General features: G+C 36.6%; 1 protein-coding gene across 14 annotated transcripts in view; it reads left to right on the top strand.

Moving 5' to 3' along the window:
- Positions 1-18,530, top strand: part of LOC129732887 (disintegrin and metalloproteinase domain-containing protein unc-71) — a 932,421-nt gene that overhangs the window by 840,278 nt on the left and 73,613 nt on the right. For 12 of the 14 annotated variants that reach the window (XM_055694387.1, XM_055694349.1, XM_055694294.1 and 9 more), the window contains 4 exons: positions 1,619-1,790; positions 2,887-3,006; positions 3,088-3,316; positions 10,151-10,307. In XM_055694387.1, coding sequence (XP_055550362.1) covers positions 1,619-1,790; positions 2,887-3,006; positions 3,088-3,316; positions 10,151-10,307 — 678 coding nt within the window. Of the gene's footprint in view, positions 1-1,618; positions 1,791-2,886; positions 3,007-3,087; positions 3,317-10,150; positions 10,308-11,438; positions 11,542-18,530 lie in introns of all 14 variants that reach the window. The other 2 variants (XM_055694302.1, XM_055694321.1) reach the window with 2 other exon arrangements.

The following is an 18,530-nucleotide window of genomic DNA, read 5'->3' on the forward strand; positions in this document are numbered from 1 at the left end:
CTTGTACTGCACCTGACACCCCCTCCTTTTTGCTAACAATGAAACTGACAGCAACTCCCAGGCCGGATGAAACCTTGGTCGAGGGGGGAGCAGAAGAGTCTGTAAGTAACAGCGACACAAGCAAGATGTCTCATAGAAAAGTGACACATTCTCTTCATCACCCTCTCCCCCTCGTCTCTTGTCGACGTAACCCAAAAACCATTTCGCATTTAGACAGCTCAGCTGAAATAGTTGCCAGGATACTCGAAGAGAAAGCGCGCGCGGCACGGCATGATGGCACGCCTGGATGTTCCCAATTAGCGTGAAACATTTTCACCGTGTCACGCCACTGCCACTGACGATTCCGGTCGGTTGTCGTCTTGGTAACCCTACCCTCCTGTCCCTGGTGCTCTCTCTCTCTCTCTCTCTGGTTCCACACCGTAACAAACCGGCGGCGTCTCGCACTTCACCTCACGAAGCGGTTGACACGGGAACCATAATTTACGCTCGCTGTTCCGTTGTCAACTTGCTAGTCTCTGATCCTCTGGTGTCTGTAATATGGAAGCGAGCGCACTGCTCCAGTGTGGGATTTTGTATGGTTTTGTAATTAGTTTTCAGGACACAGGTTTTTTTTTGCTTTCTCAGTCCGCAGAGAGTAGTGTTGCCCTCAGTTTTGTTATCACGTACAACCTCACACGCATTCGTTCAGAAGTTCTGATTGATTTCCATAGAGATGCGGGCTGTCATCGCATCACCAGTAGTGGTCCCAAATCGCAATAACTTTACCCTCTTCAAACTTGCAATACTTGCACACTTCTATTGTTTTGATTGAAGGCGCTGTTGTCTGAGTAACATCAACTAGAAGAAGAGAAAGAATAAAGGTTGGTTTAATTAGCGTAAAGTGTTTCGCTGCACTTGAAGTGTGGTATTAATATTATATCGTAAGACATTCGCAGACGTGCTATGCCATCTAATGTTTCTAAACTAAGCCAATTAAAATTTAATTGGTTCCTTCTGGCTGGCGCCTCAGTGCATGTTTCGAATCCGATTAGAATGAGTGCATGTCTTGTCTTGAGGTAAACTTCTCAAGCAACTTACGACCAGCTTATAATACCTAAAGTGGATTGATGATAACCAAATAAACACGTGCAGTAGAATAAAACCCAGCAAAGTTATCATTTCTAAAGGAGTGATTCAAAGTTGTTGATCAGATGTAATATACTAAAATAGCAAAGAAATGACCAAAAAACGGACGTCAGCGGTGTAAAACACAACGAAAAACATACCACCAACCAACCGTTTTGATGTCTAGTACTCGAAATGAGAGCAAAAATCTGTTGCATAGCAGCAGCAGCAGATGCGATGTCCAACAGAGGAGATTCGTTCACGAATCCATCCTCCAGCACCAGTCTCTGCTTTTGATTTCATTTGCGACTGACAGTTCAAAAGAGAACCCTTCAGGGCATGTGAAGATATTCTATCTGTTGCTTCCACGTGAAATCTCTTCTTTGGGGAAATGCATTTCAAGCTTAGTTAACACGGAATACCATGCGCTTCCTTTCACTACGCTTTCATGGAGACGCACGGTTATACAATCATACGCAAACTTACAACGTCAACAAAATTTTTTTTCTTGCAGGTTACTGTTTCAACGGAGTCTGTCCGACGACGGCAGCCCAGTGCGAACGGATCTGGGGCTACAGTGGCACCGGAGCCGATCGGGTCTGCTACGAGCAATTCAACTCGAAGGGTTCGATCAACGGACACTGCGGGAAAGACACCAGCGGCAACTACATCAAGTGCGAACCGGAGTAAGTATAAACCATGTTCCCCACAGCTTTCGATCGGTTTCAATGTAAACACGTCGGACTGCATGAAAGTGCATTGTCAGCAAGTTTGGCTTGGCTTCTTTTTGCAAAAGGGTCATTAATCAAAGCGATGATAAATATCCTGGCCAAACGGTTACACAAACGGTCGCAGCATCGTTCCTCACTCGCCCGACAGTGTGTCACTGCAAATTAATCATTATAGTTGCACGCGTAACACACGCAGCATCACTTGCTTGGGGAAAGTTCTTCGACAGTAGAGAACGTCTTGCCCCTGAGCATGCACAAGCAAACGATGGGTGTAGTAGCCATCACACATTTGTCCCTAGCGGAGAATTGCTTCCGGTTTTCTAAGACTGGCTGGCAGAATGGCAAAATGTCCATTATTCATTGTGAAATTGATAATAACTATTGTTGATAATAATGATACTACTATTAGTCAGCAGCTTACTTACCGGTTGTCAGTTCATCTTAACACATTGCCTTTAGTTTATTGATACAATCATCCTTCTACGTCACGGTCGCCATATACTGTATGAACTTTTACCCAACAAAACCGTTCCACCGCCGCTTCCAATAAACTTCATTTGGAAGCCACCTTCATTACTAACGAGCGCGTCGGGAAAATCCCTGCGAAAGACAGATGATCGTCCGTCCGTCCCGCGAATGCTGTGTAATCAACACTGCGGCTAAATTACACAACAAAGCTTCCCCAAATGAAGTGGGGCGCTCTCGCCAATGAAACGCTCAGTTCAGCTCAGCCAGCGGCCATTCATCATTAGGCGCCTTTACCTAACCTAACCTCATCGAATGCGCACACACTCACCCCGGGGAATCCTCCGGTTCACCACACGCCAGCTCAGTTCCGAGCGCTAAACAGCGAAGCTGGACACCAGTACAAATACGCGTATGCGTTAGGCATCAGAAACGCACCATCGACCGACTCGCTCTGCGGCAGGCAGCACCGAATAAATGACCGCACCATTGTTTGCACCGTTTCCAATCCAGGCTAAAAAGCTACCTCCTCTATGACCATGCTAATCTTTACCCGTATTTTCGCTCTCTGTCTCTACCACTCTAGAAATATCCAGTGCGGTTCGCTGCAATGCAAGGACGGTGACCGGACGCCGGTGGAGGACTGCAGTGACCATCTTTACTCTAGGGCAATTATTTCAATTAAGGGCATCGAGTACGAGTGCAAGTGAGTATAGCCATCGCCGACGTGCCAGCGGCCGTGGCCCCAGCACTGGTCCGATCGGGCACCGAAGACGGCGACGCAAAGAAATGATGCATGTTCTCCCGTTGTTCCTTCCTCGTCCCATCGCCATTACAGGTCGATCACCGGTTCGTCAACGGGGGCGGCCAAACCGCCGTTCGGTTTGGTGCGCGACGGCACACCCTGCGGGGACAATCTGATCTGCGTCAACCAGACCTGCGTCAGCATTTTCCCGTACATCGACCAGACCAAGTGCCCCAGCAATCACAACAATCTGGAGTGCTCCGGGAACGGGGTGAGTACGAAAGTTCAAAGGTTGCAAACAATTGCAATTTGAAGCTTGGCTACTTAAAACCTTAAACTGGAAACCGGAAACTTTAATTTTGATATTCAAGAACTATTTTGACATTTTTAACTCGCTTAACATTATTGATACTATCAACCTTCTCGATATTTATATTAATTTTTAACACCTATAAATGTCGAAATGTCATCGATAATTCTCAACAAATTTTATCATTTTTCACAATCAATAACTGGTCGAAAGACGGATTCTTCGTTTCAATTTTTCAACAAGTTTTACTTTTTTATAACAAATTTAATCTTTTTATATTATTATTTTATATCGTATTCAACATCAATCGGTTCTTTTTCAAATTTTTCTGACATATTTTTTCTGGACGTTTGTATTCTTTTTTGGCATTAGTGACATGCTGTACATTTTCGATATTCTAATTATTTGTTCTCTTTTTCTATCATTCTCTTCTTGTTCTCAACATTTTGTTATATTTTGCCATTTTTCTAAATTTTGGTTTAATTTTAACACGTTTCACCACTCTCGACATTTCTCACCTATCCTAAATTATTTAATATATTTTTGGTCCATTTTTTAATTTTTCTGACATTTTTCAAATTGACAATTTTGCTGTTATAGTTTAAGTTTTTTTTTCGACATTTTCTCTATTACAGATATTTTTGATAGTTTATAAACAATCTCGAGTATTTACGCATGAAATTTGGGATTCTTATTTCATATTTCGCCTCTTAAGCATTTTTCGTATTTTCAACCCAGTTTTGGACATCCTTATTAATTTCAACTTTTTATCAATTTGATATATTTGTCCCGTTTCGCCACTCTCAATTTTTTTCAGTTTTCGACCAAATTTAAAAGGTTTCTAACGCAAGGCAAAATTATTGAAATTTTATTTTTTTTTTTGAAACATTTTTGAATTATTTTAATATATTTTAATACATTTTCTCCTATTTCAAATACACTAAAAAATGTTGATCTTTTTTGTTTCCTTCTTTTACCTCTTTCACATTTTAAGCTTTTCTTGAAGTTTTGTGACATTATTCGAAATATTTTGACATTTTCAATAATTTAGATTATTTCTCCCTGTAGGAGCCTATGACCACTGCTACCATTAGTTAGATATATTGTGGCGTACTCTACTAGATTATTTCTACATATTCATTTCATGTTTGATATGTTTAAAATTTTTAAACTTTATTCACCTTTCATTTTTTACTTTATTTTATCTTTTTAAGTTATTAGTCTTATTTCGACATTTTGGAATGATTCGGGAGCATAAAAACATTTTTAAATATTTTTAGTATTTTTACTCAGCTTTTTTGACGCCTAATAATTTTACCGGTTTTGTCAAATATTTCGATTTATACTTTCGTACTTTTGTCAGATTTTCATATTTTTTCATTGACTATTAACATCTTTCGACATTTTTTGACCAACTAAAGTATAAAATTGGCAAAACGAAAAATGCTAGAATATATATATATATATATATATATATATATATATATATATATATATATATATATATATATATATATATATATATATATATATATATATATATATATATATATATATATATATATATATATATATATATATATATATATATATATATATATATATATATATATATATATATATATAAAGAATTGGGGAATTAAAAAATTTAAAAATTAAAGAATCAAAGAAAATTTAGATACGAAGAATTCTTTGATACTTGAAGAATTGAAGGATTAAAGAATTAAAATAAAGAGTTACAGAATTGGAGAATTAAAGAATTAACAAATTAAAGAATTGATAAAGAATTGAACAATTGAAAATTTAATGAATTAAAGAAATATAGAATTAAAGAATTGAAGAATTAAAGAATTTAAGAATTAAAGAATTAAAGAATTAAAGAACTAAAGAATTAAGGAATTAAAGAATTAAAGAATTAAAGAATTAAAGGATTAAAGAATTAAAGAATTAAAGGATTAAAGAATTAAAGAATTAAAGAATTAAAGAATTAAAGAATTAAATATTTAAATAATTGAAGAATTAAAGAATTAAAGAATTAAAGAATTAAGGAATTAAAGAATTAAAGAATTAAAGAATTAAAGAATTAAAGAATTAAAGAATTAAAGAATTAAAGAATTGAAGGATTAAAGAATTAAAGAATCAAAGAATTAAAGAATTAAAGTATTAAAGAATTGAAGAATTAAAGAATTCAAGAATTCAAGAATTAAAGAATTGAAGAGTTAAAGAATTCAAGAATTCAAGAATTAAAGAATTAAAGAACTAAAGATTAAAGAATTAAAAAATTAAAGAATTAAAGAATTAAAGATTTACAGAATTGAAGAATTAAAGAATTAAAGAATAAAAGAATTAAAGAATTAAAGAATTAAAGAATTAAAGAATTGAAGAATTAAAGAATTAAAGAATTAAAGAATTAAAGAATTAAAGAATTAAAGAATTAAAGAATTAAAGAATTAAAGAATTAAAGAATTAAAGAATTAAAGAATTAAAGAATTAAAGAATTAAAGAATTAAAGAATTAAAGAATTAAAGAATTAAAGAATTAAAGAATTAAAGAATTAAAGAATTAAAGAATTAAAGAATTAAAAAATTAAAGAATTAAAGAATTAAAGAATTAAAGAATTAAAGAATTAAAGAATTAAAGAATTAAAGAATTAAAGAATTAAAGAATTTAAGAATTTAAGAATTAAAGAATTAAAGAATTAAAGAATTAAAGAATTAAAGAACTAAGGAATTAAAGAACTAAAGAATTAAAGAATTAAAGAATTGAATAATTAACGAAATTAAAGAATTAAAGAATTGAAGAATTTCTTTTATTCTTCAATTCTTTAATTCTTTAATTTTTTAATTCTTTACTTCTTTAATCATTTAATTCTTTAATTCTTTAATTCTTTAATTCTTTAATTCTTTAATTCTTTAATTCTTTAATTCTTTAATTCTTTAATTCTTTAATTCTTTAATTCTTTAATTCTTTAATTCTTTAATTTCGTTAATTAAAGAAAAGAATTCAAAAATTTAAAGAATTAAAAAATTAAAGAATTAAAGAGAGAGAAATTATAAAAGAGAAATGAGAAATGATAAGTGAGAAATAAGAAACGAGAAATGGAAAATGAGAAATGAGAAATAAAAAAACGAAAATGACAAATGAAAGATGAAAGCTGAAAGATGAAAGCTGAGAGATGAAAGCTGGGAGATGAGTGATGAGAGATGCTGGAAGAGGAATAAGAGATGAGATATGAAGGATGGAAGATGAGAGATGAGCAATGAAAGATAAGAGATAAGAATTAAGAAAAAAGAAATGAGATAGGAGGTATGAGATATGAGATACGAGATATGAGATATAAGATATGAGATATGGGATATGAGATATGAGATATGACAAATGAGAAATGAGAGATGAGACATTAGAAATGAGAAATGAGGAATGAGAAACGAAAAATGAGAAATGAGAAATTAGAAACGAGGAATGAGAAATGATAAATGATAAATATGAAATGAGAATCAAGAAAGGCGTCGTACACAAATTACATAACGCATGAAATGGGGGGAAGAGCAGTTGAGTATGCCTTACTTATTGTTACGTATGTGAGAAGAAGGGGGGGGGGGTAGTAGAGACAGTTACGTAACTGCGATGTTTGCTCGAAATTGTAAATTTCGGAGGGGGGTCAGCGTTACGTAAATTAAGGGGGGTAGTAATGTCGAACGTTACCTATCGTTACATAGGGGGGAAGGGGTCTGAAATCTAGATTTTTGGCGTTACATTATTTGTGTAAGACGCCAAATGAGAAATAATAAATGAGAAATGAGAAATAAAAAATGAAAAATGAGAATCAAGAAATGAGAACAAAGAAATGAAAAATGACAAATGGGAAATTAGAAATGAGATATGAGATAAAAGAAATTTTAAATGAGATATGAGAAATGACAGATGAGAGATGAGAAGTGAGAATTGAGACATGAGAGATGAAAGATGAGCGATGAGAAGTGAGGGATGAGAGATGAGCGTTAAGAAGTGTGCGAAGAGAAATGAAAAAGAAAATTGTAAAATAGAACATGGAACATGGAAAAAAAATTACGAAAAAGAAAACCGAAAATGGAGAATGTAAAAAGAAGAATAAAAGCTGAATAACGAAAAAAAATTTAAAAATGAGGTCCAAATACAAGTCCAAGCTAAAATACAAACCCAAGTTCAAGTTCGTGTCCAAGTCCAATTGCAAATCCATATCGGGGAACTGCTCCATTATTCATCTTATTGAGCCGATATTCACGAAGAAAGCACGGATTGAACACCAAATTTTCACGAAATCATTGAACAAATAAACTAAATATGCTTACGTGCTCCTATGGAATCGTTCAGCTTTGTATATTTAGTAAAATTAGCTAGATTTATCCGCCCCCATATTAATCACACTGTTAATCATGAATGATCAACATTATCATGAATGAACGTAGCCGCATCCCGTCGTAGTAGGTTACCTAAATATCTGCTGCAGTTGTTTACGTGCAAAATTGGTAACCTAGGTAACCACTGAAGTGCTGTCGATTTATGTCAATTATGTAGGAATAATTCAACATTTTCAGTATGATTTTTTTGTATCAACAGAAACTGATTTTGCAACTATTGATTTTCTTCAACGCAGTGAAAACAGATGAAAATACATACAGTTGAAATTTAGGAATTGTAGAAATTCATCTCATATATTTCTGCTAATTCAAGCTTGTTTTAGGAAATTTGGAAATTTGCAGTAGTGGTCCCCGTGGTTCTGTGGTTAGCGATGTCGGTCGGCTAGCTCTCACGGTTGTGATATCGGGTTCGATTCCTGATCGAGTCGAGGATCTTTTCGAGCTGGAAATTTTCTCGACTCAGCACTGGGGCACGGTGTATCGTTGTACTTTTCCTACACATGCAAAATGTGCCAAAAACAATATCGATAACGAATTCTCTTAACTAATCCTAGTTGATCGAGACCGCTATTAGCCCCAAGGCTAAACGTGCGATATTGTTTAGGAAATTTGAGGTGAACATTTCAAAGATTAAAGTATTCTTAGTGTAGTGAGTGATTAAAATAAAAAATGGTCCGCTAGTGATGAAAAAAACTTTGGTTGGCTGCTGAACGAGTCCCGTTGTAGCCGTAAAGAACAATGCGCGGATTTTGTTTTCTGCGGTAGGTGATTGATTTAAATGAGTTTTCGAGTGCAGATGCCCGACTATAATATCAAATTTAGAGCTTTTAAGTGATTTTTTTAGGACTAGACTTTATGAGAAATTTAAAATGAACTAAGAAGAATCCATTCCATGGATTAGCAGATTGGTTCAAGAAGAAAATATGCGTTTTTTTCCTGTTTTCAATTGTGTTTTTATGTTGTATGAGATGAATATATGGGCTGAGATGAATAATGGAGCAGTTCCACTCTATCCGAGTCCTAATCCAATTTCGGCGTTACCATTACACTTTTTAAGCCGAAAACCTAATTTGAAAAAATTCTCCTATTTTACCCTGTTTTCTGGTTTTCAAGGAGATATTCGGCATTTTCAGCTAGATTCAATCATTTTTCTTAGAAAAGAAGCCTTTAGAAGCCGTTTTCACCAATCTGAACTTAATTTGGGATCATTGCATGTTGCGGCTACTTTTAGTTCTTTGCAGCGCATGTTTCGCTATTGTAAGCTCGATTAGGGACGATTTTCTTGTTTCCTTGGCTCCGTCTTGCCTTCAGAAGTTTTTTCTTGTTATTCTAGGCTCAATTCGAGATCATATACTTCTCATTAACTTTGCGTTATAACTCTCACTGATGAGCCTCATTTGAACAGTCAGTTTATTCTTATAAATGTTCTGGAATTTCGATTTATCATGATAAAAATTATTCGAGATAATAATAAACCATGCGTCTCCATTCTCCTGTATAGCCGATGGAGACGCAGTGTTTACTGTGGTTACTGTGACAACATTTGTTCTGAGAAACATAATCGATTCAGACCTCTGTGAATCTTATTTTTTCGGTAACATTCTAGTCATTTTGAATCTGTATGGGGTAAGGTTAGTAATAACAAAGTAAGCAAAGTGAAGTTTTTTTGGACACATAATAACGTTTATCGGGGTTGAGAGAAGAGGGCGTTTGTAAAATTTTAATTCGGGTCACAGAATGTACGAAGAAATGCAAAGGATTGATCAGGAACCTTTTTTTTGTGTTCTCTGGAACCTTTTCCATTATTCTGAGCTCGATTTTTGATTTATGATGGGCTCACATTAAAAGATTTTTTTGGAGCTAAGTTTTTCACCATCCTTAGTATAATTTCAGACGAATCGAAAATTTGTCGCATTGTTAAGTCTCACCTCGATTGCTACACACTGCACACGGATATAGACGTTGGCAACTTGAAAACGGGATCAAAGCCATCATTTTCAGATACAAGCTCACATTTAAATCACCGTTCAAATTTAAGCCTTTGTCCAAGTGCTAATAAAAATTCAGATCCAATTTCAATTCGAACTCCTAGCACTAATTTAAGTCCACGTTCCACATGAATTACATTCTGATCAAACTTCTCGTCCGACCTGAATTTACATTCTGATCAACTTTGTTAAATACTGGAAGAATTCACTAAGGATTAACAGAAAATTAAATTGCAAATTTACGGTAAATTTGATTTAAACAAAATCTAGCATAAGAATAAATTGAGCAACTATAAGAAATTACAATATATACAATCTTGAGGAAAACGGAAAAAGGAAAACTCATGTTTAAAACATTGCCGGTCGGATTTTACAATGAATTACAATCATCTTCCCTCTTTCGCCAGGATTGCACCAACACAAACAAGTGCTTTTGCAAGTTCGGCTGGACCGGACCGGACTGCTCGATACAGGCTCATATCACAACGACGTACGCAACCTCGGTGACGTCCACAACGCCGGAGGGTCTCTCCGCCGTAATGGAAAAGAAAACCACTCGATACGGTAAGTGTGTTCCGTATTCCAATTTCCAGGATGTCGCATACAGACTCATACTCATACATTCTCATTCCATCATCATCATCATCATCATCATCATTATCATCACAGCATTTAATATAAACATGAAATATTCAAACTGTTTTGTTTTTCTGTCAAACTCTGTTCCCCCTTCGTTTATACATTCTACAACTTTTTCCTCTGTACATGTATTTCACTACTTTTACTACAGTTTGGTTTTACTTTTTAACAACTTCCAATTTTTGCTTCCAATTTTATACATTGCATTTGTTTGATTTCCAAGCAGCTTCTTCGCTCTCTCTTTCTTCAATCTAGTTACAACTGTAGAAAAACCTGGATTTATTAAAAGGGGTAGAAAATTCCCTTCGCCGCTCTTCCCTAAAGTTATCTTTTTCTTTGAGTAGAATTCGGATATTCTTCGGAAAGCGAATAGTAACCGCTCTCTTTGAAGAACAATTCCATCGCTTTGCAATTGTTCTTCTACTATCACTCCGAAAGAAAAGGTATAGTTATGACAATGGTAATCGTTTTCTTTCCAAATCTACCCCAAACCAATCGTAGTTTATAGGATTGAATTCGAGACAACAACAAAAAACAATTCCATCCTTCCCGTTAGCAGTCCCCTTTCTAATGTCTCCGCAAGCGAGAAAGGAATCACTGGCAACACTGCCTCTATCATCTCACTACACTCTGCTGAGAGACCGAGCTTAAAAACTAACCAAACTAACGAGAAACGCCTCCAGTAGTTGGTAGCCAAACTTTTTTCTCCACTCTGTTCTATCTATTGTTTTTCACATGGTTATGTTTCACTCCCAACATCTCATCTTAAGCGAGTACAAACTACTAGAGAAACTACGAAAATTTACTCGTATCTGTTTTCTCCTTTTTTTGAGTGTTTTTTTTTTTTTGCTTTCTTCTCTTCTCTTCCTTACAAAACCCATACCATCGCAAAATGAAATTGGTTGACACAATGAAAACTAACAAACAATGTACGTTATTACCACCTTCTCCCCCCCGCATTCGAATCGTCGCCAAACAACCAACCAACACATACACATGCAATTAAAAAAAACCTAAAATAATATACGAACCAAACCAAAAAAAAATCCAAATCAGACCACGACCAAGGTAAAGTCAGCACATTAGCTATGGTAATCATGTTAGTGGTAATCGTCAAATGTGTCTTCCTCTGTTTCGCACTAATGGCTGTCTGTTACAGGTACGAATAATAAGCCAAACTACTTACTACTACTGCTACTACTACTACTACTACCACTATAACTACTACTTAAGAAAAAGGAATACAAAAAAAGATGTGTCTCTAGCTGTCGTGTGTTGTTCGTTGTTTATCATTTTCTGTGTTTGTGTTTCACTTGAGCGTCTTGATTTTTTTTCCTTATGTTTTGTCTTATTATCTCGATCAAAGCAGCCCGCTAATCAGTGAAGGCAGGAAAGCTAGGGTCGAACTGTGAGGTTACAATTTGATGACGTTTGACGATATTTTTTTCTTTATCACAGAAGGAAGTCATTATGAATTAGTAGGCGGATAGGCTAGAAATAAGTGTTTTGTTCTGTATTGTACATCTATATTGGTTTTGCCTTTCGTTAGGGACGATGACGATGACGACGCCTACTAAGACCTGACTAAGATGAGTGCGAAATAAATGTCAGCCAAACAAACGAAAGCACACAAAAATTCTCGCTACACGCTGCGAAATTGTACGAACGTTTTTGTATTATACTGTACATTAAAAACAAATCGAAACAGCGCTGCCTAGATGTGTTCGTTACAGCAAAAATACACTATTCGTTGCCACTCAAAAAGTGACTATGTGTTGGTGATACCTTTACTCTTCCCTCTCACTCATACTATATACTATACTCCCTATATACGGGTGTACAATTAAGTGTAAAATCATGTAAAACACGCCGCAAATCGATGTCCACATTATACTAATCTTCTCTGTTTTACTCCTATGAGTTCTATAACTGTCGATCTTAAGTTTTCTTTTCAATTCACAGCCTCAGTTCTTTTCTTCCCTATTTTGTCGCTGTATTTTCGTATTCACGTTTTTTGACGTCACTCTCTGTCTGTGTGTTTGTTTCTGTCGTTTCTCGTACTACCAACAAGTAAACCAGTACACAGTACTACCAACCAATCAGCGCGATTTTTTTCGCCCGTTCTAACTGCCAGTGTCTATTATCGCAAACCGCAAACTACTGCTATTGCATCCTACATTTGAAACAGCCAACAAACAAAAAAAAACAAAGCCGATCCATATCGTGTTACTGTCGATGTCATTTACAGTCATTTTTTTTTCAATTTTTCTTCTTATTTCGCCTTTTCTATTGTTTATTGTTCGATCGTATCCTATCTGTTAAACCCCTTAACCTTCTTTCGCCACTGACTTTGTTTGCGTCACACATACACACAAAGCGTCTTTTTGGGGGAATTCACTAGTAATCTCGTCAGTTGTTGGCGCCGCCTCCATTCAGATTTCAGTGTTGATATCGGTGTTTGAGGTAACTCAAAAAGATTCACTGAACACTGGAAAAAGGATACCAAGCCCAGAGACGTGTTCGAGTAAAATCCTTCCTTTGTAATGTAGCCTTCTCTCCTCCTCACACCGTCCCAACCTCAAATGCAAAAACACACGAAAACATTCATTCACACACATAGAAGTGAAATAAAACAAACAATCCGATCGGATCCGAATGAAACCGCAAACCAATTTGTCACACCGTGGTTTATAATAAGTCACTCGCCGTCGTTGTTCGCGCGGGAGGTAGCGCCAAATTTTCGCCGCATTTTCGCACCACCGTTGTCGCCGCCTACTACTGCGCTAGGATTCGCTGCATCGCCTACTGTTGTTAGAGTAAATTATTATCTCGCCCTGTAAACAAATAGGAAAACAAAAATTCTCACATCGAAGAAGGATAATTATCGCAGCGGCAAATTTTCCTCTCCACACACACTCAAACGCACTCACACACATTCTAGTAAAGTACTAAATCACACCAGTGACTGCTGCTGCTGTTCAGTTAAGTTTCTAACCCTCTGCGTCGTGTTTATTGGTGACCTTTGACAGTATATCTCCATTATGGATGCACTGGGCAAAACCATTCCGAGGGCCATAATTCATGTTTTTTTATTTTCACAGTTTTTCAGATATATATTTTCTCTTTCGGGGTTGTCCACCACCAGCAATTAGACTATCTCTCGCTGCGGACCCCTCGTCGCAGCAGTTAGCAATCATGCCTGTCCACTAACTGTATCCGGAGGTTCCCTTTTTTTTTATATTCGAAATCAAATGAATATTAATATGGTTGTTTTTCTGCTGTCACTGCCGATGCTCTGCATCCGCTGCACTATGTCACACACAAACACACAGAGAGATAGAGTAAAGTTTTTTTTCTCTCCAGAGTCGGAAGGAAACCTTGATAAGTTCAGAATAAATCATTCGTCCGATTACACGCCACAGACAAACGAACTCCGGCCCGAACGACCAACATCCACTTGTCTGTGACGCAGCGCACCTGAACGGAACTGGGTATCAAAATTCAAAACAACACCGACCGACCGAGTGAAAACACGGTTAAATTGACCGTTGCTAAAACGCTGACTGCCCCTTGCATTTCAATTTGCATATATTCCTAAAACCGCAACCATATTTAAACCGATTAGAAACGATCCGACCGTTTTGTGTGAGTGTTTGTTTCGCTTGGAAATGCTTTAATTTTCGCTGTCCGGTCCGTCGTTCCCATGGCGATCGCTGCCAGTGTGATAATAACAATAAAAACAAACTGTAACAAAGGAGGCGTAAATTTATGGCAAACCGGCGTGGCGTGGCTGAATTTATGCATTTCGGACGCATGATATACGAGTGGGGCAGATAATCTGGCGCTGAATGAGTGCACCGTCCGGTTCAGAATCATTGGAGTGAGGCCAAAAGGGGGGACAACAATGGCTACAGTAAACTTGAGAACCGGAAGTCTGATGGCCGCTTCAATAGTCGCACAAATTTTACTGTCTGTTTGTTAGGATTAGAGATAATGAGCCAATGACAAAGTGGTCCACGGAAATCTCCGGCACAGTTTATGTGGGTTGTTGTTAGATCTGTCGCGCGCTCTCTCTCTCTCTCTCTCTTCGCCGTCTTGGTGTTGACAGAGTCAACAGGGTAGCGAACTTTGTCACATTCAATAAACGGGCTTAATTATGAGACCACTTTCACCATTATGAGAGACGATGCAATTTAAACGCCGTTTGGCAATCAATAACTTTACGTTACGCTGACCTGTGATGATTGAGGTTAGGTATGCTAATCTTACACGAATTTATATAGGTCTACTATTCAACTCCGAAATCTGTTTGCAAGCTGAAATCCACAAGTCGAATCCTGAACTCTTCCGATTTTTATTATATGAATGTTTAATTTTCAACTCCAAGACAGATATGATCATCATGAGCCGTGACCAGAACAATTAATTAGAGGTTTTTATACTAAATGCTCATCTGAAATCCGAGAAATTTTCGATTCAAAATCTGATTTCGTTATGATAAGTACGGATGGGATGGATCTAGCTTTTTCAGTCTTTTTTAAGATATTGTACAACAGTCTGTGTAAATTACCCGACGTTTCGGCCGTTTTGACGGCGTTTTTGAGGTAAGTCTCTCGAAAAAAGCCGCCAATAACGGCCGAAATGTCGGACAATTTACACAGATTATTATATAATATCTTCCAAAAGACTGAGAAAGGTAGATTAATTGTATCCGTATAACTATACCAGGCGTTAATAATACACAATGTTATGACAAGTGTTAGTGTAATTTTAAACTTTAATAATTAATTTCGTAGTTCAAAATCGAAAGACTGAAATGTGGGATCAGCTGAAGCCAAAAATTCAGTGGAGTCTTGCGTCGGAATCTGATGTTCAAAATTCTTCATACAAAAATCTATATTTAATTTAATTGAATCCAAAAATGGCCGTCTTCGAGTCACCACTTCGAATTTTCGAAAGCACAAGACTCGGAAATAGTTAATGCGTTCCCTGTGAAAATGCTATTTTATGTTTGCTATGGTGAAGCAAACATAAATTGAACACGATCCAAAGTTGTAGCGCGTGAAAATTGCTCTTCCGTTTTTTAGATTTATTAATGGTTTTCTCTGATAAATATAAAAAAAATTCTCATTAACAAATCGCTTTATCAAGAACGTCGTAGGTGAAGCTTGAAAAATTGTGAATAATTTATCAATCAAAGTGCAAATTGGCCAAAAAGGTGTTGTTTACTCGTGAATGATCCTGACGGTGTTGAATAAAATGGCGAGATATATGTGTTGTGAAAATATATGTGTGCTTTACTTGAGCGGTGCTATGGAAAAAATGAGAGTGTTGTGTTATAATAGCCCTTTTTGAACAGCGTTTTACTAATTGGAATGAAATTAGAGAGTTACATAATTGTGCAATAATGAGAAAGTAGATTAACGAAATGGTGTGAGACTATGCCACCAGCCATAGTGGTATGCGTGAATTTTGGCTTTTGCTTTGACACGTTAGCACACGTTAGCATAAACGAGCTTCGCATAATATATTTGAGAGACAGGAGATTTGATTTTATATCCCGACAGTGCGGTGATTTCCTTTTACGAGAATCACTGTATTGAGCAACCAATTGGCCAGATAAGTACCAAAATTACCAAAAATATATTTGTCATAATATTGCTTTTATTGGTGATTAGTGCATCCTATACATTTGTGTTGGCTGCGTGTGAAGCGTGAAGAGAGATGATGGTTGCTTGTGTTGTCCCCGATTGAAGTTTGCTTGTGTGTGTGTCGAAACGTGATGAAGTCGATGCGAAGTGTTGCTGTGTTTTCAAATATTTGCTCGGCGGCGGCATATGTGCGCAGTAGGATTATTCTCAAGATTCTTGAACCTGAAACTAAAATTCAATTTATGATTTCGTAGCTTTTGAACGAATAGTGTACTCTTTTGGATGATTATGTTCAATTCGTGTGAGTCGGGGTAACATGAGTCCACACTGACCACACCAACTAATTGTTGTTAATAATTGTTATTAGTTTAACATTTTGTCAAAAAGCTTTGCTCAGTTCGGTCAAAAAAAAAAATTTGTACATATACACTTTATCGAATAATTAAGTTGGAAACATACAACACGCCGTCCATGATAACCGCATTTCAGTTGTGATCAGTTTGGCATTTTGCATATAAACTAAGAACTCTACTTTGTTTCGTACCAATATTTGCCTTTTTCTAAACTTGTAGTAACTAGTAGTAACGAGCATTGATCTAACATTTGCTTCCTTTAATTGACCGGCAGGTGTCAGTATTGATTAGCATGCAGGCGTGAATAAATTATTAACCGATGTACAATTCCTACTGATTCTGGTCAGTAGCTCAAGCTCAGTAGATCAAGCTCAAATTCAAGCTATCTGATCCATTCCAAGTATTCACGGGTATTTTATTCGATGGTACGCTCCAATTTTATGATTTTACTAGCTTTTGGACGAATGTTGCAAAACCTGAACAGTATTTTTTTAAATCAATTTTGAAAATCTCGGTGGTCGGCATAACAATAGACCATGCGACTGAATGTTGATAGCGATTGTTTTGGCATTTTGTAAATGAACATCGAACTCTGTTTGGTTTGATATGCATATTGGCATTTTTCTAAGTTTTTTTGCTTTGAAGGCATGCAACTTTTCCAGTTTGTCTACTCAGTAGGTATTATAGTTTATATAAAATTCTCCGCGAATTATTAAGTCAGCGCTTTTTAGGCAAATATCCTTAGCCGGTAACCCTGGTAGGTTTCTTCACCGAACCGCATTATTACTCAAGACAAGAATGGTGCATAAGTAACCGCGTTTTACATTTGGCTTTGCGCGCGGTATTTTGACTGCGCTCAGTGTAACTATCCTCATACATCGGTTTCGAAGTTCAATGACCACGTATCATCGACCTTACATCGTATAATGCTCGGGTGTGCCTCGTATTGACTCTTTGGTCAGAGACCTTTTCCCCCTTACTTGTTTTATCGGTTATTTGAGCTCTTATCCGTCATGTCACGAAACAACGCGGCGTGATATTTTCCACTGGTACCAGTAGTTTGCTTAGTTTGCGTTTGGCGTGCGGTTGTTGCGTTTTACGAAAACCATTCGTTTCATGGTTAATTTAAAAAGTTCACGGGATGAAACGCGAAGTTTAGTGGGATACAGACTGTTAACGATTGGTAGGTTGCCGAAGATAACTAGATACTTCAATTCTCCTGTATGCCGATGCAGCGATCGTGGCGTGGTTCTATTTATATCGTCTCCTGGTGGCCGGTTGCCCAGAGACCGAGACGTAACCATATCGTGCGCGAATTTGTGTAGGAAAGATCGCACCATCAACCTCGATGGATCCAGATCAATTCCTTTCCACTAACACCAATTCCTTCCTTTGATACTTGTGGATGATGCAGAGGATTCCTCGGTCTCTAGTAGCAACAAGTATTAAACTAACACTCCCGATATCCCTTCCTCTATTGATCTGCATTGGGCGTGGCCAGCTACGTTATTGACCAGTGAAAAGAAAAATCACCAGGAATTGTACACTGAAAATGGCTTGCTACTCCTAGGCACCATTTTGACGGTTCTTTGTACAATTTCAGCTGATTCTGGTCAATCGCGGGCAACACACGGGCGATCAAATATGCTATGCTATGCTATGCTATGCTATGGTGAAGCAAACATAAAATAGAATTTTCATAGAGGACGCAATAAGTATTTCTGAGTCTTGTGCTTTTGAAAATTCGAAGTGGTGACTCGAAGTCGGCCATTTTTGGATTCAATGAGGTTTCAACTTAAACCCTGAACATGAGTTCCATAATACGGGATCGAAACCTGAACCTCAGAGAAATCAAAGATCAGAATCTCTAAATTTGGAATCAGGCACCAGAATTTAGAATTAGGAAATTGATGACTCAAACATGGAGACCGATTGCGAAAAACATAAGGCCCTGGATCTAAAACCCTGAATCCGAGAACTAAAATTTGAAATTCAAAATATCAAAGCAAGATTCAAATCTTTAACGGAAGACCTAAAATGTGGAATATGGTATTCCGGAGTTCTCATTCTAAAACTCTGAAATGAGCATAATTAAATACGAGATCTGGTATTTTGTTGAAAAGAAAAAAAAATAATCTAAACCA

The sequence above is a fragment of the Wyeomyia smithii genome, chromosome 1, assembly GCF_029784165.1.
Source record: "Wyeomyia smithii strain HCP4-BCI-WySm-NY-G18 chromosome 1, ASM2978416v1, whole genome shotgun sequence".
Classification (NCBI taxonomy): domain Eukaryota; kingdom Metazoa; phylum Arthropoda; class Insecta; order Diptera; family Culicidae; genus Wyeomyia; species Wyeomyia smithii.